Source organism: Danio rerio, chromosome 22 (genome assembly GCF_052040795.2).
Source record: "Danio rerio strain M-AB ecotype USA chromosome 22, GRCz13ab, whole genome shotgun sequence".
NCBI lineage: Eukaryota > Metazoa > Chordata > Actinopteri > Cypriniformes > Danionidae > Danio > Danio rerio.
The window spans coordinates 28,779,968-28,803,720 of record NC_141042.1 but is presented as its reverse complement, the minus strand read 5'-3'; the positions used below and the strand labels follow the sequence as shown (position 1 = coordinate 28,803,720).

Sequence of the window (23,753 nt, the reverse complement as noted above, 5' to 3'; positions counted from 1 at the left end):
CCAAAGTAAAAGACAGAATAGTCAATTTGTTCTGGTGGCCAAGCATGGATAAAGATGTAAAAAGTTACTGTGCAAATTGTTTAATGTGCGCCCAAATGAACCCATCAGGGGTTAAAAAGAAAGGCTCATTAAGACCTACGTGCCTTGCTGAAGGGCCCTGGACAAACCTTCAGATTGACTATATTGGCCCTCTACCTACAGCAAAAGGTGGATACAGATATATATTAGTGGTAGTTGACACATTCAGTAAGTGGATTGAGGCATTTCCGATTAAATCTGATACAGCTTCTGCCACAGCACGAATACTTTGGGAACAAATTTTCTGTAGATTTGGCCTTCCTCTGAGTTTGGAAAGTGATAGAGGCACTCATTTCACAGGAAAAATTCATACAGATCTTGCACAAATGCTGGGAATAAAACATCGACTTCACATAGCACAACACCCACAATCTTCAGGAGGGGTAGAAAGATTAAACAGAACTTTGAAGACAGCCTTGAAAAAAATGGTGTTGGAAAATGGCCCCAATTGGGCTCAAAACCTTCCAAGTATATTAATGTCAGTCAGGGGAACAGTTCATAAAAGCACAGGTTACAGCCCCTATGAATTAATGACAGGAAGGAAAATGAGACTACCGGAACACCTTTTCTTTGAACTCCCCAAACCTATGATTGAAGGGTGGACAACTGAAACCTATTTAAATAATCTGTGTAGTTCTCTACCTGCCATACACCACCACGCTGCTCAACAAATAGGACTCAGTCAAAAATACAACAAGATGTATTATGACCAAAGCGTGCATATGCATAAATTTGAGCTTGGTGATGAGGTCATGGTAAAGAACTACCAACATGAGGGTCCATGGACCTCTAATTGGTTGGGACCATACACAGTAATTGATAAATGTGGAGATGCAGTCTACAAGCTCTGCCATAAGACAAAAAATAGAAAACGGATGAAGAAATGGTTCCACATTGATCAAATGAAACCCTACAAACATTCAGAAGACAATCCTATAGAGCCTGTATAGGAAATAACAGCGTATACATAACTTGTATCTTTATTGTTTGTTTTTTTTTCTACTTGTTTTCATGTATATATGATTTGATGTGTTATGCGGGGTGGGGGGGTAAATAATTTTTTTGTATTTCTGCATATGTGTGGCAGGATTTTTAAACCAGAAGCGATGTGGTGATGGATCCTCACAGTGGTTCTACCAATGACAGTGATGATGCAAGAATGCCCAGAAATGCAACCAGCACCTCCCTCTGGCAGAGTAACTTAACCATATAAAGAAGTACTGGTCAACAATATTCAATGGATCCATGTTCCAGTCCTATTAAAGCTGACAGCATGGTCCCCAGATCTGGATGAGCGATGCCAAAGAGAAAGAATGAAAGAAATGTACAAAGATCTTTTGACAACAGCGTTCCTGATATGCCAAGGAGCTGTAGCTACCAGCTCACCCACAAGACAGCTGTCAAGAGAACCCCCAACTAATTACTTAGAGAAAATATCATCTGGACAAAAACTGTTAGGATTGGTTGACAACATACTAGGAGCCACTGGAACAGGTTTAGGCATATCAAACTGGATCAGCACTAAAGAACTTTAACAAAAAGAACTCAAACTTAAAACTCTTGCTGAGAAACTGATTTTGCAAACAGATGCATATCTACAAGAGGGACTAAAGGAAAAAGAAACGGTGCAAGCTATCTACAAGATTGCATCTGCCCTCTCCATTACCGTAAAAAAAAAAAAAAAAAAATATTCTGTGAGCAGAATGCTTTGGAAAAACAACCATTGTGTGGAACACCTTAGGCAAACTATGAATCGTGTGAAATCAACCAAGTCCATGATAATTTCCTTAGAGTAATAGTTTCTGACAAGAGAACATGTATTACAACAACCGTGGATCAATTCTCTGTCTTTATACACAATAACCAGACCTTTTGTCCAATTAATAATACTTCATTTTCATACAGGACAAGATTTTGACTAGACGAATGTATGGTGGAGATTTGGTTATTGCATACTCTAGTTTAGTTTAGAATGTAACTTTTAAAATTGCTTTATGTACGTTTGTATCTTTCTAATTATGTGTCAATGCATTTTGTTATTCTGTATGTGTGTTATGGTAGAAAGCGCCAAATCACAGATAATTCAGTGATCAATGTTGGACGATCCCTTTGGTGGTGATGATGATTCTTGATGACAGCTTCCAAACCCTAGATCTCAATTTAACAAACAAGTGTGTTTAAACAAAGACGGTGATAATTTAGCTCAAAATGAAATAGAGCTCAATCCAGTGTGCATGAGGCGTCGACCCAAAGACGGGTAAGATTTTCCAAGGCCAGTGGGGAACAACCTAAGGCAGGGCGTCGCCGCCACTGGCACCTGCCAAGAAAGGTTGGTGTAATTTGTGTGAAAGAGTAGATTTGATGCTTCTTTTCTAGGCCAAAGAGCATCAGAGAGGGGACTGTAAGAAACTAAGTCTGCCTCGACCCAACTTCTACTTTATTTCACAAGTCTTCCATGCTCCTTTCTTAACAAAGAGCTTAATTATCACAGAGAGGAGAGTTCCTCAAGTAAATCATTTAAGCATTTAAATAATGTCTTTAGAATGATAATTTACTTATAGCATGGGAGCGGCAGCGAGCCATCAAGAACCATCTGCTGACCAAAAGGAATTTTTATCTGAACTCATTTATCATAACAGTTGGTATTCTCACCTGAAAGTCTACTCAAGGTCTGGGAACGGAAGAGTATCACTTGTATTGTTGTTCTCAATTTACATTCAAAGCAAAAGCTTATTAACATGTTAAGCGGGTATACCGAAAGGTCTGGGATTGCTATTCTTAATTTACATTTGAAGTGAAAGCTTATTAACATGTTAAGCGGGAAGAAACAGTATAAGATGTTTAAACTGAGGATGATCGGGATTCAGTTCCAACTCCGATGAATCCGAAGTGTTGTCTCCACTTTGACACTACTTTTCTGGAATAAAACTTATTTTTTCTTCAAGACGTTCTCATCTATTTTTTCTTACAACACCAATACTCCGATTTTAATATAATTAAGATAATACTCTTATTAAGAGTCTACCATGTAAGCAGCGATTTTTGACTACCTTAAAGGTCCACCGAGTAACGAAATGTGGAGGTTTTCTTTCCATTTGCCATGTGGTATCAAACTCTATTATAACAGAAGTCAAAAGTTAAAAATGAAACACCCAAAATTGCATAAAACTCTGGAGAAAATGCTGGAGAGCCTAGTGATGCGACATTAATTGTTTTATTCTGAAACTTGCCTTAAAAAGCACTTCCTTGGTCTTCTTATCCATATTTCTTTGCATGTTGAACACACGTCGATTACAACAGGAAATATTGCAATAACAAAGGGAGCTGGTGAGAGTGGACAACCTTGTTGTACTGACTGAGTGGTGCAAAGGGAACACTGATGACTTGTCAGCATTAGATAAGACTGAACACACCGGTCTGGAGTATATTATTCGACCCATGATTTAAATGCCTCACCAAAATGTAAAACAGCAAACATATAGGGCCATTCTACCTGATCAAAAGCTTTCTGCGCATCTAAGGACAGAATAGCTGGGCCTGGTGTCTCTTTATGTTTAGCATATATATTGTTGAGAAGCCGTCGCACATTAAAAAAAGAAAAACAACCGGGAATGAACCCAGTTTGATTAGGATGAATAATGAGAGATATTTGTTGAGACGAGCAGCAAAAATTTTGGTAATTATTTTCCTATGAAAATTCTGAAGTGCAATCGGTCTATAGATGCCTGCAGTTTCAACCTTATTTTTCTTTAAGATAAGAGAGATGTTGGCTTCATACAAGGTGCTAGGTAAAATGTTATTTTCCTTGGAATCAATTATCATTCTGAAAAGAAACGGGGCAAGGATGTTACAGAATATTTTATAAAACTCAGGACTGAATCCGTCTGGCCCTGCCGCTTTTCCAGATGGAAATGATTTAAGGGCAGAGATGATCTGTTCCAAAGTAAAATCAGAATCCAAATCTGTCTTTGCATTATCACTAAGGCTGGGCGTCTCAAAAGAATCAAAAAAATTGGCTAAATCAGAGGGAGTGGCCGTGCTGTTGGAAGAGTACAATTTACTATAAAAATCTTTGAAACTGGCATTGATATCATTGGGGTTAGTCAACAATGTGCCATTTTTAGATTTAATACAGCGTATTGACCTGGAAGCTTGAGCTCCTTTGAGTTGTTGTGCCAAAAGTTTGTCAGGTTTGTCGCCGATTTTGAAATGTTTCTGCTTCAATTTTAGAAAAAGACAGTGTATTTGAGCGCCAAGAATGCGACTGTATTCATATTTAAGTTTCATTATCTTGTTGTAATCTTTAGATGAGTTTGATATCTGATACATCTGTTCTAAATTAGGAAGAGTATTCCGTATTCCAAAAGCTGTTTCTCCCTTTACTTTTGGCAGCAGATTCATAGGAAATTATATGCCCACGCATAACCACTTTTAAAGTCTCCCAGAGTGTAGAATCTGTCACCTCTCCATTGTCATTGAATTCTATGAAATCTTTCAGCTTAGTAGTGATATATTCCACAAATGTATTATCAGCAAGCAATGACGGGTTAAAGAAATAGGACTGCCTTGTAAGAGATAAATCAATGGACATGATAAGGGGACTATGATCAGATATTAATATACCACTGTACTTTGTGTCAATGATGTGCGAGATTAATTGTGAATTGACTAAAAAGTAATCTATTCTACTGTGGGATTTGTGCACATGTGAATAATAAGAATAATCCCTATCCGTGGGGTGTTGGAATCTCCAAATGTCCACTAAAAGTCTGCAGTTAAGCAAATTATTTCAAACTTGCACAGACACAAGTCCAGGAGGGGGGCATGTTTACAGTCTATCTAAAAAAGGGTCTAGGTAACAATTAAAATCTCCCCCAATTATAATATTAAAAGTATTGTCACCTGGGAGCAAATCGAAAACCTTTTGAAAAAAGATAGGGTCATCTATGTTCGGGCCATAGATGTTCAGGAAAGTCAGAGGGATTGAATTTATGGTGCAAGAAACTAATATATATCTGGCATGTGGATCAGTAACCATAGAGTAAAACTGAAACGGAATATTTTTCCGAAAGAGAATAGCCACCCCAGGCACGTGGGATGTGAATGGTGACTGATAAACCTGTGAAACCCAATTACACCGCAACCTGCGTTGTACAGTGGTTTTGATGTGGGTCTCCTGTAGGAAAACTATGTCTGCTGATAACAATTTTGAATGTCTAAATACTTTCTACCTTTTTAAAGGATGTCCTAATTCCCTAACGTTCCAGTCACAACTCTACCGAAAGACCCCTGCATAAGAGTAAAAGAGGAGAAAAAGACTCTTATAGTGTAAACACTTCTTTAGTAGTAGTGAACTATAATAGCGTCAAAAAGTCATTGCAAGGAATGTAGATTGTAAATGTAAATCAAAGGCGGCAACACCAAGGCTCCAAAAATACAAATTTATTAAATTAAAAAGGCAGTAGGTAGTAAAGGAATGTAGAGAGTAAAATAAACACAAACAGAAAAACACAACAGGCAAGAACGAGACAGTGCGAACAACAACAAAAAGAACGCCCCACCCCACCCTTACAGTGTCTAAAAAAACAAGACACACAAAAAAAAGGAAAAGACCCCTCTCCAGGTCCTCGGATGTAAAAGCACGTTATACATGTTACCGTAAAAAAAGGAATAATAATAATAAATAAATAAAATTTTTTTTAATAAAATTATAATAATAAGTAAATAAAATAATAATAGTAGAAAATAAAAACAAAAAAACAAAAGAAATGAAAGAAAAACATTAGTAAACATGAAATAATTGTTTAAATCACAATGATAAGCCATAATAATACGAATAGATAAATAAATCAAAACAAAATATAAATAAATTTAATTTAGATAAATTTAAGGAAATCAAATTTAAAAAAGACAAAGTTATTAGCAATAATAACAGGTGCAGAATCAGACCATATCAAAATCTCAGTGGCAAACGTCAAAGCTGTGTGCGTGTAATACACGCTGGAGGTAGTAGTACGAGCCGTCTACAGTTATATAGGGAGACTCTGTTCCACTTTTGTCGCCGCTCTCATAAGGGCCCACTGAGCCCTTCCACGTAACTCTCTGCCTTTGCCGGGTAGTCAAAAGTCACTGGTGCCTCCGCTACATCCAGAGGCAGCCTGGCCGGGTATTGCAGCGAGAACTTGATGCCGTGTTTCCGCATGGATTGTGTTACATCTCGAAAAGCATTTTGCTGTGACATCACTTCAGCAGTGTAGTCAGGAAAGATGAAGACCCTTTTGCCCTTAAATTCTAGCGACTGCTTTCTCCCACGACGCAAAATCAGCTCCTTTTCTTGGAAATTGTGGATGCATGCCAGAATAGTATGCAGCTTTTTACAGGCAGCTGGCTTGGGCTGAAAAGAGCGATGAGCTCGGTCAATTTTGATTGGGTGAGGAAAAAACTCTTTTCCAAGGAGTTGGGGAATCAGTTTATAAACAAAATCAGTAGGTTTACCTTCTTTTTCCCCTTCTTGTATTCCCACAATCTTTATGTTGTTTCTTCTTGAGCGAGTCTCCAAGTCCGAAACCTTAGCGCGGAGCTGTTTATTTTGTTTACTTAGTTCCGCATATTTGGCTTCCAGTTCCAGAATGTGCGCCTCAAAGTCAATAACGGCTAGCTCGTGATTAGCAACAATTAGCAATAATTGGTTCAGGTGTGTTTGATCAGGGTTGGAGCTGAACTTTGCAGGAAGGTCGATCTCCAGGAACAGGGTTGAGCACCACTGCTTTACACAATTCTTTACACAACGCGTAGACATCTGGTGTAATATCACACATGTTGGGTGAGCTAGGTTTAGCACAAGCTCCGGTAGCTCGCTCGTCGCCCTTCTTGCCTTTGCTAGAGACGGTTTCGGTATTTTTGAGTTCCGTCGTACTCTCAAGTTAATCGCAATAGGGCTCATTAACTTTTATTGCTAAAAAAAAAACTTGGCAAAATAGCAACTTTGTTGAGGACTTGGAGAGGAGCTCCAACCAAAAACGTCTATACCATATGCATGCGCACTAGCGCCCCCCCCCCCCCTTTTCAATCTATTTTTAAGTATTCTTTTATTTTCAGAAAGATGAGTGTCCACCTTTTCTTCAGACAGCACAGACTTGCTTGATTTGACTGTCACCTGCCATTTCAGTGGATCTGAAAGAAGGAATTATCTGACTGAAATAGGCTTATGAAGGAATAATGTAACGGGGCTCTATTACATTTAACATTTTCTTAAAACCGGAAATTTCCATTTTCAATTAAGATCTCGCATATCCACATCTATAAATGTACCGATTGCCTCTGTGATTTGTTTTGCCCTGTTCGAATCTGTAGGGGGGAGACGCGCAATTTCCGAAGGATTATCAGTCGTTTGCGGGCACCTGAGAGACTCTTTATGCATTTCCGGGAGACTTGGGATGTCTAGGATTACATTAATGTTACTAGATATTTTGCGAGCTAGTGTAGCACGCGCCTGATTGGAGTAATGTTTAGAGGAGGGCGGGGGTGGTGATATCTAAACAGGTTATTGAGATTGACTGTTTTGTGTCAGTGTCCAGGGTTGCTGGAGCAATGGGGATGGAGCCAGCTCGAGCAGGCTGCCACAGAAGCCAGCAAGATTGCTAATGAGTTGGAACAAGATTCTCAAAGTCAGGTTGGGAGATGGCTATGATGACTTTCACCTTGATATTTTAGCGCAGATGTATACCTGACCGGTGAGCCGTCTGACAAAAAAGTGCCCTTCTGAATCAAATCAGCAGTATGCCTGACAGTAACTGCAGTTTCACTTTAACTCATCAACATTTTATTCACGTGCTGGTGACAAACTGGGGTATTAGATGCAAATAAGGAGGGCTGGTGAGAGTTTTATAGAATTTAATAACGCATGTCAAATGGAAAAAAAAAAAAACTTCTGCATTTCGCGGTGTGTGTGTGTGGTAGGGTAGGGTTAGGGGTGGGGTTAGGTGAGTGCATTAAAAAGCAGTGGATGCAGCTTAGAATGCACTACACCAGATCTGCATCCACACACTTCTCAAAACTACTGCAAAAACAATTGAAGGATAAGGTAAATAAAGTAATACAAAAACATACAATGTTTTGATCCACCTTTATGCTAAATGAGCAGTTCATTTAATACATTAATCTGACTGGCAAATGCATTTAACCAGAAATACCTTTGACCAATGAAAAATCTTTGCCATTCCCCTACATCAGGGCTATTCAATTAGTTTATCATAGGGGCCGGTTCATGAAAAGCATCCCAAAACGAAGGGCTGGAGACATATGACTTGCTATATGAGTGATGACACAACTATAAGAGCCCATATGCTGTATTTGTGCTCATAAAGACACCCACTTTGGCTTTTTCTACATTAAAATGTTAATATATTGTATTTTAAAACAACTGCATTGTCCAATTGACTTTTTTTTTTGTTTACAAACATTCAAAATGTTGTATTACGCACAACAAAAGCAGTGCATTGTTGAAGTAGGCTTTTTCATTCAGACACATTCACATGTTATGTTTTGAACAGCATAACAATTAGTGATGCAACATTATAGATTTTGGTTGTAAGATATAGTCTGAAGAATAATCATGCTTTCACGGTTATCACGTCTAATTTAGAACAACAAGCTTTATATTAGAGAAGTAGCTATTTAGATTAACTGTTGTTATCATCTGGGTTTATGCATAGGGGAGAACGGGGTAATGTGAGACATTGGTTATGTGAGACACCCCCTGTATCTAGGCAACAGATTATATATATCACTTTATAACAATTTTGTTTTAAAGCACCTTCCATATCTCCTTTACCATGAAGAATAGGAATTCCTGGTGCTGTGGAAAGCATGTTTTTTCACAAAAATATGTTTTTTGAAAGTAAAAGTAATTTTTTTGCCATCAACTTAATCAACTGTTGTGGCAAAGCAAATTGATTTAAGGAGAAAAACATATATCATACATGTTGATGAACTACCAACATATAAAACCATGTGAGGATGCTAGCTCAAGATTAGCCTGAATTGCTAAAAAATATAATTTTTTCTAAAATGTGGCGGTGTGGTAAAGTGAGACAAATGCTCTGGGGTAAAGTGAGACAGAAGGTACAAGTTAAATTTGGTTTACCAGACTGTAGGACTTGTGAATGAGGCCTTCAAATCAACAGTAACACCATGCAACATCACTTCTGGATTTAGGTGTACTGGAATTTTTCCATTTAAGTGAGAAATTTTCCTTGATAAAGCATTTGCTCTATTCTTGGTGACAGACTGGCCAAATCCTGAGCTTGGAGGGCCAGAACAAATTGCCTCGGGGGCCGGGTTTGGCCCGTGGGCCACCAATTGAATAGCCCAGCCCTATATTTTGCCACGCCTATTGTTTAAGCATCCAGATAGCCATAGAAACGTCAGAATGAGTGTTCGTTCCAGCATTCAACAGGTACAAACAAGAACCTGCTAATCAGTGATGTAAAAGAATGTTTGCGGGCGGGATGAAACCAATAGCATCTGGATGCAGCCTTTATGATGCTGAGAATGCGTCTCTCAGCGATGCAATGTTCGACACAACGCACTCAATTGAGCTAGTGACATTATTATGAGGGGTAGGATTAAGGTTAGGTGAGCCTGTTATAAAGTAACGCATGAAGCTCAGATTGTACTGCACCAGGTCTACATCCAAACCCCTCTCAAAGAAACATCGAGACGTCTGACAGCCGCAACAGTGTTATTCATTCTTTTTTTTCAGCTTAGTCCCTTTATCAATTTGGGGTCGCCATAGCGGAATGAACTGTCAACTTATCCAGCACATGTTTTACGCAGTGGATGCCCTTCCAGCTGCAAACCATCATTGGGAAACACCCATACACTCTCATTCACACATATACAGTCAATTTTAGCTTACCCAATTCACCTATACCACATATCTTTGAACTTGTGAGGGAAACTGGAGCACCCAAAGGAAACCCACACGAACACGGGGAGAACATGCAAACTCAGAAATGATAACTGACCCAGCAGAGGCTCGAACCAGCAACCTTTTTGCTATCAGGTGATTGTGCTACCCACTGCACAACCGCGTCGCCCAGTGTTATTTAATTTAATTTATTATATTATATTTTTTATTTTGTTTTATTAATTTGTTTACTTTTTGTAAATAACAGCAATTGTACTTTTATTCTGTGGCGCAAACAGGAACTGTCGTAAAAGATGCGTGCGTCAGCAAGTACGTCTTCCGGGTGAGAGGACGTGACAGTTTCATTGTAAAGACTTTTTTGTACATAACTTTTATATTTCTTATATTTGTAATAATTAATATATGATTATTTTTTTAAATATATTAATTTATTTGCAAGTTGTCTTTTCAAACGGACGAGAATTTGCGCCACCACTTCCGACGAGATTTTGCGGGACTTCCGGCAGCGTATGTATCCGTTCTAGCAACAACCCGTGACAGTTTCGATTTGTCTGTTAAACTTTTCGAAAACGTGAAGTAAAACAGATATTAAGTTTGATCGACAACATGATTCCCAGGTACAATTACGATGTTTGATTCTGTCAATATTGCCACAACCGCGATCCATAATCAGTGTAACGTTACCTCATATTATTGTTTCGTTCTCGTATTTGTGTTTGATTTAATATTAGCTGCAAGCATTAGCATTTTTAGTGTTTTGTTTGAGATGTTCAAGGTTTTTATCAGTAGTATAAGATATTTTTAACATATCTGGAGGTGAATTTATCATGTAACTTAGGCTACATGAGGAAAATGCAATGTGCAGTGTGATTTAGGGCCTTTAAAAAAGTTGACAAAAAAAAAAAAAAAAAAAAAAAAAATATATATATATATATATATATATATATATATATATATATATATATATATATATATATATATATATATATATATTACGCTGAATTACACTACAAAGACAATACTGCACGCATAGTCCCATTATTAATATTACAATTACACATTTTTAAAGGAAGTAAGGCAGTTCTTTTAATTTAAAGAACTGTTAAAACAGAAATATACTTTTAGATATAATAAGTTTTAGTTAAAGTTTTAGTTATAAGTTTCAGTAAGTTTTAGTTAAAAATAAAATGAACAGATATTACATAACTTTTAATAAGCCCTTTATTCAAATTTGTTCATAAATAACAAATTTGTTTGTAATTTGTTAAAAATAAACACTATTTTTTGTTTTTAGAGAAAAGAGTAGTGAGTTATGGTGTTAGTTAACTCCTGGTGTCTTTGGCCACCTGTGGTGCTTTTTTAGGTGCTGGTTGTTGTATTTTCTCATGCTGAGGCAACAGTTATGCGACAGTTCTTCCAAATGACCTGATTTTGTTTGGTGTTTGTGACTTTAAAACTGAAATATTCCCATATTACTGACGCGCTGGTTTTCATTAATATAAATTCAACTATTAATGCTTCTGAAGTGGCAGACACCATCATCCCTCTTGTCCGCACTTTCCTGTTTGTTTTATTGTGGGCTTTCCGTGTTGATTGGTTGTGCAATTCTGATTAGCCAGAACAAAATTGTGCTAGTAAGACTGTCACACACAGACGACAGTCACGCATTTGTGAAGAAAATTATATATATATATATATATATATATATATATATATATATATATATATATATATATATATATATATATATATAATGTATGTATTTCATATTGCAGCATCTTACGATTAGCTAATTGCAACATTTCAAATTGCGATTGTGATTTGATTTCGATTAATCGCACAGAGCATCTTTACCCATCTTGCACCTTGCTGTGAGGGGTCACAATAGATTAGTTCTTTGTTTAATGCACATCAACTCAAATCTATGTACTATTAACATCTCTACTGCTTAAATGACAGGAAATTAAAGGACTCTGTTTTCTTTCAGATTCTACAGTCTGCTGTACTTCAACTTTGTGTTTGCACGGCTGATTAACAAAGGTAAACAATTTTATTCACATATAGGTTTTTTACAACGATAATGGGTTTTTTTTTTTACAATAATAAAAAACTAAAATAAATAACACACCAATGTAGGGATATAGGCCGATAATTATAAATATTTAAAAATATTATTTTTTTTGCATTGCAAGGTGATTATATAGACCTATATTCACCATTTCACATACATCAGCATGCAAAAAAAATCCTTTTCTTCATAGCTAATTAACATGCAACTTGACTGTTGCATAAAAATAATAGGTTAAATAATAAAATGTGATTAAATCAAAAAGGAAGTTAAATATATTTTAAATAAGATGAAGGGTGCTTTCACACCAAGATTTTTGTTTCGGAACCTCGTTTGCTCAGTTAGCACGGTTTGTTTGGCATATGTAAAACCACCAATTGCACTCGGATCCGCACCAAAACAATCGCCCTGAGATCACTTGAAAGAGGTGGTCTCAGCACGATTGAAACAAACTCTGGAGCGGAACGATTGTAGTGAGAAAGCAAACGATCCGAGCTCGTTATATTACAGTGTTTTATGGATATCTAAAAGGCATACGGCTATATGAAAAGAGAGTTATGAGTAGGGCGGGAGGTTATTCCAGACATCTCAAGTCTCCCGGAAGTTTTGTTAGTCTCCCGCAAATGCACAGAGACTCCAGGATGCCCGCAAACAAGTGATATTCTCCCGGTAATCGTGCGTCTCCCGGTCCTCAAATACGTTGCGCACCCTTCTCACCCCTCCCCACCGCATCCCTCCACGCTCCTCAGACACGTTGCGCGCACCCTGTCAAACACCACCAAACCACCATCCCCAACAGCTGAGCTGGACTATGCAAAATTAACCCTGAAACTGACCAATGTGAGGAAAGTTTACTCACACATTACTTGTTTTTGGTCCGTTTAGAAACTTTGCAGTGTGAAAGTGAACCGAACCAAGAGCACAGAGCAACAATGTAACAATTTTAATCCCTGTTTCGCTATAACTGAATTGATTCAAGGCTCAAGGCTGTCCGATGTGTGTGCTCGCGCACGGTGACCGCTCTCACGCGCGCTCGTTATAATCAATATGAATATTCCGATCAAACTGAATACTATCTTACATCAACAACACATGGCAAGCACACGTTGATAGTAACAAATAATCATATTAGATTACAAACAGCCTGACAAGTTCTTGTTTAGCACGTGTGCAGGGTCTGCAGTTTGGTGTGTGTGTGTGTGTGTGTCTGTGTGTGTCTGTGTGTGTGTCTGTGTATGTGTATGTGTGTGTGTGAAGCAAAGAGAGAGAGACAGAAAAGACGAGTGTTTTTTTTCGCAATGAGACGAGTGATGTTCCCTCTTTGGTAATTGGGCCAAGTTACATGTGTTCTCGTTCATTCACCGGCTGCAACTAAAAGAGAAGGGAGAACCCCGAAACTAATATTATTCGGCCGTGGAGTAATAAGTGAATCTCCCCTGCTATCTCTAACACAACAAAGATATCGGCCTAATTTAGACATCAAATCGATAACGATAATCTTAAAAATAGCATTTATCAGCCGATAATGATATGGCCGTCAATATATCTTGCATCCCTACACCAATGTGTTTTTTAGTTCAGAGTGAGCGAGCGACCCCAGTTCATTTTACACAGCAGGATTTTGAATCGCTGATAGGATCAGATATTTAGCATGCCAAATTAGAGATTTTCTCTAAATGCTTCTTTGATAGTTCACTTTGAGTGACTCTCCTGTAAAGCAGTATCAGTTTTGGCCATTTGTTGACAATTTCACAAAATATGTCATATGTGATTAAAGATTAGGGCTAAAACTGTGTTGTATGAAGTCGGCATGAATTTTTTGGTATGTCAGCCTAGCGATTGATTAGTGATATCACTGTCCAGAGCAAAATATGGCAGTAACGCACCAAAAAGCTAATTTAAATTATAAAAAAATATTAAAGAAGAAATCTCTGTAATACAGAGGTACGTTAGTTGGCTAGAATGAGCACACAGCTCTGTAAATGGCAGCAGAGATTGTCTTACTGAATGGAGATAAAAAGGTCTGTATTACTAACTAGGGGTGTAACGCTACATGTTTTTATCCAGAACCATGTTTTGTTGATATACTCTGATCTGATGGCGAATATAGTCAGTTCAGATGTGCCAGTCCAGTCAGTTAGGCAGGAAAGCAGTGCAACTACTGCAACATTCACAAAGAAAATACATCTTTGCCTTTTAAGGCCATGTCCACACGAACGCGGGAGTTTTTCTCAATGCAAAAAATGCACTGTGATGCATGTTAAGGGCACAACACATACCAACAGGCGGCAATAAATGCTTTTATGCTGGTTTCAAACAAATGTAGAATTAATTATTTTTGTGTGAGTAAATTGCATACAATTTGATGCAAACGTGAGAACAGAGGATAACCATCCTGTGGTGTGAATGATGCAGAATACACAATGTTTTGCTGCAATCATGCTGAATTTGCTTCAATCACGTCTTCCATGTTTGGAGGGAACCCAGCCATGTTGTCCATTCAGAACTAGGCTTCAATTTGGATTTGACATCCATATCGCAGAGAGCTGCATTAACTTAAATATAATTTATCTGCCAAGCAATTGTGTTGCATGTAGAAGTTTTCCAAATCTGACCAATCAGAATGGTCCTTACTATTCTTATACCCACCTCCCATGCAGGTGATGCTCTGCTATTGGCTAGAGCAGGGATGTCAAACTCAATTCCTGGAGGGCCACAGCGCTGCACAGTGTAGTTCCAACCCTAATTTAACACACCTTATCAAACTAATTGAGTCCTTCCAGCTTGTTTGAAACCTAGAGTTAAGTGTGTTGGAGCATGGTTGGAACTAAACTGTGCAGGGCTACGGCCCTCCAGGAATTGTGTTTGGCAATGACTAACGTACACCTGGTGCCTCAGAGGTCAGAGCAGAGAGTGAAAATTAAAACAGAGGAAAAGAAAGCAGTGAAAAACTTGTGCCTAAAAAGAACTGTACATTTAAAATATGTCTGTAACAATGTTGATGGCAGAAGAAGGTGCAGAGCTGACAAACTTTGAAATAATTTTAATAATGACAAAACAAAGAGACGGCATCACCTCATGGGACAGCCACCAAACTGAAAGCAAAGCAAAACAAAATATAGTGTATCCAGGCCTGGTCATCTCTCGCCTTCCACTGTTGTCTATTCTTCTTTTTATATTCAGTGTTCTTCCATGTCACTCAAGACAGGTGGTGCATACAGGTGCTGGTCGTTAGCACTCACGTACCAGCCTCGTACCATTCTCATGACTCTCGGTCCAGCTTGACTCACTACAGTGTCAATATTTTGGCTTTAAGTGAGAAAACATGTGGCAAACACAACAACATGTGTCACAAAACTGTGGTCACGTAGAAAAAACACAACTAATCTCCACAGTCATAAGCAACACAACCAGAGGGAGCTTTGTGCTAAAACATAAGTGCGCATGTTATGGTTTAATGTTTACATGTTAATAGGAATTACTTTCAACCATGCTTTCAATCATCACGGTTGATAAAATATAAAGCCCTCACAACACTGCGTTTCTGTTGCATGGAACAAGACTATTGCAAAATGCACATAATCAAAGTTATGTCATTGATGCGACAGCTTAAAAAGAGAGGGGGGGTTATAAGAGACAGGCAGGCTATAACCAGCATTGCTTTTTGTATCAATGATAAACCGCTGTGAGTTTAACTGCAGGCGTTGCGTGGCACAAATGAATATTTTTAAGGTATGTCTTGAATATCTTTATTTGTGTTTTGAATTTGAATAAAATTGTTATATAAATGCCAAATTGTGTGTTTAAACTTTTGATGTAATTTCAGCATCTCTTCAGATCACAGTAGAGGGTTTTATTGGTCGGTCTGCTCTCCTGCCATGTTCCTCAACTGAAGATGCAAGCAAGCAAGACATTTATGTGCACTGGAGAGACAGTAGCAGTAAAAGCGTGTTTGACTTAATCAAGGGTGAAGCTTCAATTGAGCAGCAGGATCAGCAGTACAAGAACAGAACTGAATCTTTCCCTCAAGAATATCTGAGAAGAAACTTTTCCATCAAACTCAACAAACTTCGAGTCACTGATGCTGGAAAATACATCTGCTACATCTCACACTCATCTGAACAACCAGCTGTACGGCTGATCGTCAACGGTGTGTAAAAACCTCATCACAAACATATTATAAGTTTTATTTTAAAATGTCACTGTTGAAGTTTTAGTCTTAATGCATTTATCTGTATAGATAAATCTGTTATCACTGCAGTAATGTTGTTGTATTTGTTTCAAAATATTACTATTATCATTTGAATTGATTTATTTGTATTGCAGTCTCTGTGGCAGAAAATGAAAACAAACCAATTAAAGAAGATGACAAAGGAGACAATATGGGATCAGATGGAGAAACTTCACATTGGCTCTTGGTTGTTATTACATTATCTGTACTAGTAATTATAGGGGTAATCATTGTTTTATTGCGCTACAGAAAGAAAATACAATCTAGCTTCTCTCGTGTTACGACTGAAAACTCAGACGACATCGATAAATGAAAAGCAGGTAAACTTTTACATTCCTTTTATTTCACTGAATATTAACTGAATTGTTACAGATTTAGCTCTTTTTGATGTAAAATCTACTGGGTCTTAAATCAAAGGAATGACTTATTTCTACATACCGGTCATTTTTACACTCTCTCAAGAAAACAGCATAGACCAAATGTAAATAAGTTACACTCTGCAGAGAAAAAAATACTACAATTTGAATGCCTTCTTTTGAAATGATATGCCTGTCCAGTGTATATCAGTACGACATTATAGGTACATTGCTTTCATATACAGTTTTTAATGACCAAAGTTGTATTTATGATAATTTTTGTGGCATATAAAAGCAGCATCAGTAATAACAAACTCGGATAACGGTAGCTTTAGCAATACTATCCCTAAGTGAAGAAGCTTTTTCAGAAAGGCAATTTACAAAGCAAGATATAACGCAGCCTTAAGTGTTTTTTAGGTACATTTCAGAATAAACCAATAAAATGTAACCACTGTGTCCTTTGTAACTCAGCTTGTTCAGTGTTTGTTGGTGTATCCCAGAGCACTTCTGATGCCTCATTGGCACTGACATAGTGACATTAGCCGCATTTCCAGTGTGATTTTATTGGGCTGTGCCAGTAGCCTGAGAGCATGAGAAGAGAGGTCTAAATCATGTAGCATTTCCACTGTTGGTCCAATAGCTTGCAATGCGGCACTCAAACCCCACCCCAAGAACATCCCCCCAATTCAAACGTTACACAGTCCACCCAGTTCAGTGGGAATCAGGCAGATAAACCACACCATCGCGTCATAACAAAACAATTAAAATAGAGACAAATGAAACAAACAAATTACATGTTGCTGTACAGAATTACATTACATTTCTATATGCACAGGCCCATGTATTTTCATTCATTATATTCTTTTACTCATCGACCGACTGTTGGCATCATACATTGAGTGGTCTCGCCACTAACGGAGGGATGACTCAGTGCTCCATTCATAGTATAAAACCACAGAACTTTTCACAGAGACATATATATTCACATGTTCGTTTCTCAAACAAAAAATGTAAAAACTAATCATTTGATAAAAGTACTGTTAAATATTTCAGAAAGGCATATCTCCACTGAATCTCCCCAAAAGCATAATTACGATTTAAAATATTAAACATCCTTCTAATAAAGCTCTACATTTAAAATTTCGTTTTTTCAGCACTGGATGACAGAAAAGAAGGTCGTGTACATTTTGTTCACCCAAAAATGCTGTTTGCGGAATTTTATTAATATCGTATCCAAATAATTTATAAATAATTTTTCACAACTCCTCTGTTATTTGTTTTTCGAAAACATCAACAATATTTTTTCAGATAGACCTTTGTAAAATTAATGTTCAAAATGGCTTAAAATGGTAAAAAAATTTTTGTATTGTATATACCTACATTGTTATAGCTTTAGTTTGTTTTATATTGGTTTATTTCATGAGTTTTATTATATACAATATTTGTAATTCTTTAAATGTTTTAAAACTTTAAAAACCCAGCCGCTCGCAACATCAACAGAGCTGGGAAGTGAGTGATCTTTCACCTTGTCTCTCACACACATACTGTACATGCATCTAAATACGCATGTTTCATGCACAAACAAACTTTTTAAGCTTGACTAAAACTCTTGACAACTGAGTTACTGACTACTGTGTCTTTAATGTGGTGTAGCCTAAAGATTATCATGCATTATTGACAGATCAAAGAGGACGCAGCAAAGAAATATTACTTATTAAATTAAAACTAGGGTACTTTATTATTTTATGCAACACCCTTACATTTTTAGATAATATGTTTTATGAAATTAAGCTTGCCAGCTATTTGTTTTTTTTTCCCCCTTATTTATTTTTTTTTTTTTGGGACATCTACTCGTGTGCAATCAGAAAACTAGTGTTTCATCTTTACCAGACTCGAGCAAACTCCACCTCTGCTTTCACTTTGCCTCAAAGCCCCAGCTAGCCCTCTTTGGCCCAAGCTATTCAGAGGGGCCAAAAAAGTCCAGCCGCTGGCCCTGAAGAGGCCCTGATTTAGCTCGATCAGACCCCAGAAGTGACTGTGTGCACACTCGCTTTAGGCGCAACACTGGAAATGCGGCTATTGTAATATCTCCAGAAATTACAACAGAAATAGTGACTGCTGCTTCTCACTCAGGTTGATGTCTATGCTAACAGAGCAGAGGTCATCATATATTTATAGGTATTTATTCTCCACAATGATATCAGTGTTGGGAGAAATTTGAATGGTGATTAGTCTTTCTTTCATTTTCATAATTCTTCTGTTTATGGCCTTCTCAACTAAAACAAAACTACTAGCTGTCCACTACATTAAGGTATTTGCATATGGAAATTTAATTAGCTAGCAAGTGTTAGTGCAGTGACACCACAAACCCTAAACTCTGTTCAGCAAAGCATGATAAAAAATGTATGTGATAACCATTGTGGTTTCAATTGTTGCATATTAGTAAACATATTAGTAATATTTTTGTACAAAGGTTTATCATGCATACACAGATTGCATCAGCCATTTTGTGCCTAGACATTAGTGAATGAGGCCTTAGTGGGAAAGAAGGAATGAGCTGCCTGTTACTGCCTTAATTCGGTACATTAGGGCTGTACAAAATTTTTTTCCTCATAAATATTAACATGTACATCTGCAATATAGTCACATCAAAGAATGTGCAATGTCAAGTAGGGATTATAGTTCAGAACGTGGGAAGTTTAAACATAATGGAGTGAAAGTTTCATCATTTGCATGTGTCATAAGGCTTTCATGTGTGAGAATAATGATGTTTGATTATTGTTGTGCAGTGCTATTTAACATTTGATTATTACGTTTCTGTTCATGTGTACTGATAGACTCAGCTCAAAAATCTAAAGCACTGTTTATTTCATTTGTGTCTTGTTGTTTTACAATTAACTGTTTATTACAGGAAAACAAAGCATCAGTTTTTCCAATATTGTGCAGACCTGTTCTAAACCACAAGTGTACTTTTTTTTTTTTTTTTTGCATTTGTTCTCATTAAATGTATTTAGTATGCACAAGAAAAATTCTTTGTTTTAAAATCCTCATTGTTGCCCTGCAGGTTTAGGAAGTCAACTTGTTTAAAAAATGTGCAGATCTTTATTTGCTTGAGTATAATTGACTTTTAAACTAACTTCAAGTTATATACAAGCTTCCGCATAATGTAAATTGTGATGTTTTTAGCTATAGAGAATGCAAATAAATAAAGTGGCAATTCTAAGTAAAGTCAAAATTCTGACTTTGTATCTTGCAATTCTGAGAAAAAAACTCAAAATTCTGTATTTTTTATCAAAACTGTAAGATGTAAACTGAAAATTGTTATTAAAATGTAAATTTATCAAGTGAATAAAGTACAAGTTATAATGTCAGAATTGTGAGATAAGTTGCAATTGAGTTAAAGTCTTGAGTTCTGAATGATAATTCTAAGATATGAAGTCCAATTTCTGAAATTTAAACTTTTTATCTCTGTATTCTGACTTTATGGGCGTACTCACACTATGTACAGTTGCCTGGACCCGAGCCGAAGCACGCTTGTCCCCTCTCCCATATCCCCCGACGGCCCGCAACTACCTTGCATTTATTGAACATTAAGAATGATTAGTAAATCCATATGAAACAGTCCCTTAAAAGTTACGTCTCGTCTTCAGTTTCAGGCTCAGGCGCGTTTTGCCAGGGCCGGCCAAGTAAACCGTGTCTGGGCCCGATTCAGAGCACTCACACTTCTTAAACAATCCAAGAAACGGACCTGGGCACGGTTCGGATAGCATAGTGTGAATACGCCATATAACTTGCAATTTCAAGTTTACATTTCACAGTTTTGAAAAAAAAAGGTCAGAAGTGCAGTAACAGTGCTTATACATTTAGCCTGGCTTCCAGACAATAAAAATGTTAGACAGTATGTGACCTGTGGCGTATCTTTCTTGAAAACTAGATGCTGTCTGAAAGCAGTGGAGGCTTCTAACAAAACCGCTATGGCCTCTACAAATTTTGTAGGGTAGGTTACTGTAATTTTGATCTGATTTGCTCTGCAGTGTACATGATTCTGCAAAAATGGAAAGCAGTGCATTTATCTACAGCTCATTGTTTAAGGTACCACACTTGCTTGATATGCTTAAAGTGACCCTTAAATAAACATGGGTGGGGAAGACCATCATTGTTGCCTTATTACAGTTGAATAAGTATGAGCGTCACAACTTTGCTGTTCGGACATAGCACTCGAAAGCTGTAAAAATGTCCTCTGTGTATAGCTCTACTTTCAAAGATCAACAAACAAGTCAGAACAATATTGGGTATGAAAAGATTGAATTCAAAGTTGCAGCCTGTCACATGCCCATCAAATTACTACGCTGCAAAAAATGCTTTTCTTGCTTAGATTTTTTTGTCTTGTTTCTAGTCCAAATATCTCACAATTCTTAAATCAAGAAGAATTTTCTAGACAAGCAAAACATATTCGCTTGTTTAAAGAAATAATATGCCAAAATTAAGTGAGTTTTTCCTTAAAACTAGCAAAATAATCTTATGTCAAAAGGAAAAATAAGATTATTTTGCTTACCCCATTGGCAGATTATATTGCTAGTTTTGAGGAAAAACTCACTTAATTTTGGCATATTATTGCTGAAGACAAGACAATATGTTTTGCTTGTCTAGAATTTTTTTCTTGATTTACGAATTGTGAGATATTTAGTCTAGAAACAAGACAAAAAATCTAAGTAAGAAAAGCACTTTTTGCAGTAAGCATACGCATCAGAGCTTGTGGCATTAACTAATAGCTCGTTTCCACGGTTTGGATCGGTACAGGTCACCTTTATCAGGGTTGCGTTTCCACTATCAAGGGTACCCTTTTGGTGGGCGTGGTGGATGAGAGAAAGTTTCAGTCACATTATTCTCGCTCGAGGAAATGTCTAGAGCAGGGGTCTCAAACTCGCGGGCCATTTGCGGCCCTCAGTGCAATATTTTGTGGCCCGCGCCGACCGCTGTACTCTGACAGAGTCAGCGGAGCGGGGAGAGAGAGCGCTCCGCTGATTCTATCCGTACACAGCGCGCTTGTCACTCCTACTTAAGGGCGGGACCGAGGGTGTGTCGCGTCGCGGGGGCCCTTTTGATCATTTTGGAAGCGCACTTTCTATGCAAGACTAAAAAGGGCATGTGCTCTGCACAGGTTGAGCCCTATGTGTGCACGTGCCTGCCCTGCATCTTATATATATATTGATATTATAGGTAGATACAGACTGGTACAGACTGATGTGACTGGAGTGGGGTGGGGGTGTTTTATTTATACATATATACGCCTTTTTATTTAGGTGAGGGAATGGAAGTTTTGAGTGAGTTCCCCCACTTTTTTTCCCTAGGACTTCAATAAGTCAAAGTACAGGTCTAGACTTAATGATGATCAATTTCAAGCCATACTGAGGGTCTCAACTGCTTCCGCTCTAAAGCCAAATGTGGTTCAGATTTGTGAGAAGAAGCGTTGTCAAGTCTCTGGCAGCAAGGAGTAGGCAAAAGATGCCATGTTCAGAAGAACTGTTCATAATCTTCACTCAATGTTCTATTAATGTTCAGGACACTTCATGTTCAGAAGAAATAATTAAAACTGTAAATAATGACATTTGAGGAATTTTTTTTTTGTGAAATCCCTTATGCGGCCCAGCCTCACCCAGTCTATGCCTCCTGCGGCTCCCAGGTAAATTGAGTTTGAGACCCCTGGTCCCCTGGTCTAGAGTAAAGCTGTACAGGTCACTTACATATCATATGAGAGTCTCTGTTAGAGAGTCATTCTATCATTCTGAGTTTAAATTAGTCAAAAAGGTAATGATAAAAATCAAAACAAGGCAGTTTGTTCATGTTTGCTGAAGAAATATTGTGCTTTTTTCCCGGCTTCTTTTTTTCACGCTTTCCTCTAGCGTTTGTCAGTTTCTGACCGGATCAGGTTTCAAAAGCACGCCAATAATTAAGCACACGTTATTATCATCAGCTCAAGAAGTTTGTTATTTCAGATATAGACGTGCGGCGAGCGCAAGCAAGAAAGCGAAACCACTCCCGCTTCCGCGTAACAAAATCTGAGTCAAAGAGTAGATTCTGCTCTACTCTATGGCTTTGTGGCTGTTCATCAAGACGACAACAAGGTTTGTTTGAGCCTGGATCGACCATGGCTCATTATTATATGTATATATAATTCCGCTGTGATCTCTCGGCTGTGCTTGTATTTTAAACATGGCGGGTCTTTTGTTTTCATTCTGGCCTGTTGGGTAAGCGAATGACGTATCTCTGTAAACCAATAGCGTTCAGCTGCACGTCTAGCTCCACCTTTTGGTACTCTTTCTCGTTTTTGGTACCCTTTCGAAAGGGTACCAGGTTAAATATTTTGAAACCTACAGAAGAAACTACTGTTATATATTAACTGTAATTAAGCCTTTGAATGTCACTTAAAGCAGAATACTAATATCCTAATAAATATCTAGTAAAATATTATGTGCCGTCATCATAGCAAAGATAAAAGAAAACAGTTATTAGAAATGAGTTATTAAATCTGTTTAAACCAAGCGGCAACCTCCCGCTCTCACTCGGTAAGACAATACGGAAGTAAATGAAACTGCAATTCTTCGAAAATCCGCTAGTCCTGGCTCCATAATAGAGCAAATTTCAATTGAGCCCACTGTTAGAATGGCTAACTTTACAGCAGAAAAAAAAGGTGTTAACAGACTGGTACAAAGAAAAATTTTGGTTCATAAAGCTAATATAACCCTTCATGACAACTGTGAGGGGGGTGAATTTTTTATAACTCATAAGTTTGCTTTATATTAGGTTATATTAGGTCTGCATAATTAAGGGCGTGGCCACTTGATTGACAGCTACGTCTCGCTGTCGCCGTCACTTCACCTCAGCTGACTCCGGCAGATCAGCCACTGATTTCGGCATATTCATCATATTTTTGTTTTGTTTTCTGTGGCTTTACAAAGTCAGTTGCCTTTTGGGATTATTTCATACAATTATCAGATGATATGGGATGCTGTGTGCACTTAATTGTGCTCACAAACCATTCATGTGGCCTCCGTTTCCCATGTGAGTAAAGTTATATACTTGTAAACC

The 23,753-nt window shown here is 37.6% G+C and overlaps 1 protein-coding gene across 1 annotated transcript; it reads left to right on the top strand.

Annotated features, from left to right (window-relative positions):
- Positions 1–10,503: 10,503 nt before the first annotated feature.
- LOC110438284 (CD276 antigen homolog) lies at positions 10,504–20,562 on the top strand. Its single transcript, XM_087304475.1, has 4 exons — positions 10,504–10,626; positions 11,997–12,049; positions 15,904–16,227; positions 16,404–20,562. Exons 1-4 carry the CDS (start codon positions 10,616–10,618, stop codon positions 16,619–16,621), a joined length of 606 nt encoding a protein of 201 aa, XP_087160601.1. The 5' UTR covers positions 10,504–10,615; the 3' UTR covers positions 16,622–20,562.
- The last annotated feature ends 3,191 nt before the right edge of the window (positions 20,563–23,753 follow it).

Coding starts and splice junctions, on each gene's coding strand:
- LOC110438284 (XM_087304475.1), top strand. Junction 12,050..15,903: donor TGCACGGCTGATTAACAAAG/GTAAACAATTTT, acceptor ATGTAATTTCAG/CATCTCTTCAGATCACAGTA. Junction 16,228..16,403: donor TGTACGGCTGATCGTCAACG/GTGTGTAAAAAC, acceptor TTTGTATTGCAG/TCTCTGTGGCAGAAAATGAA.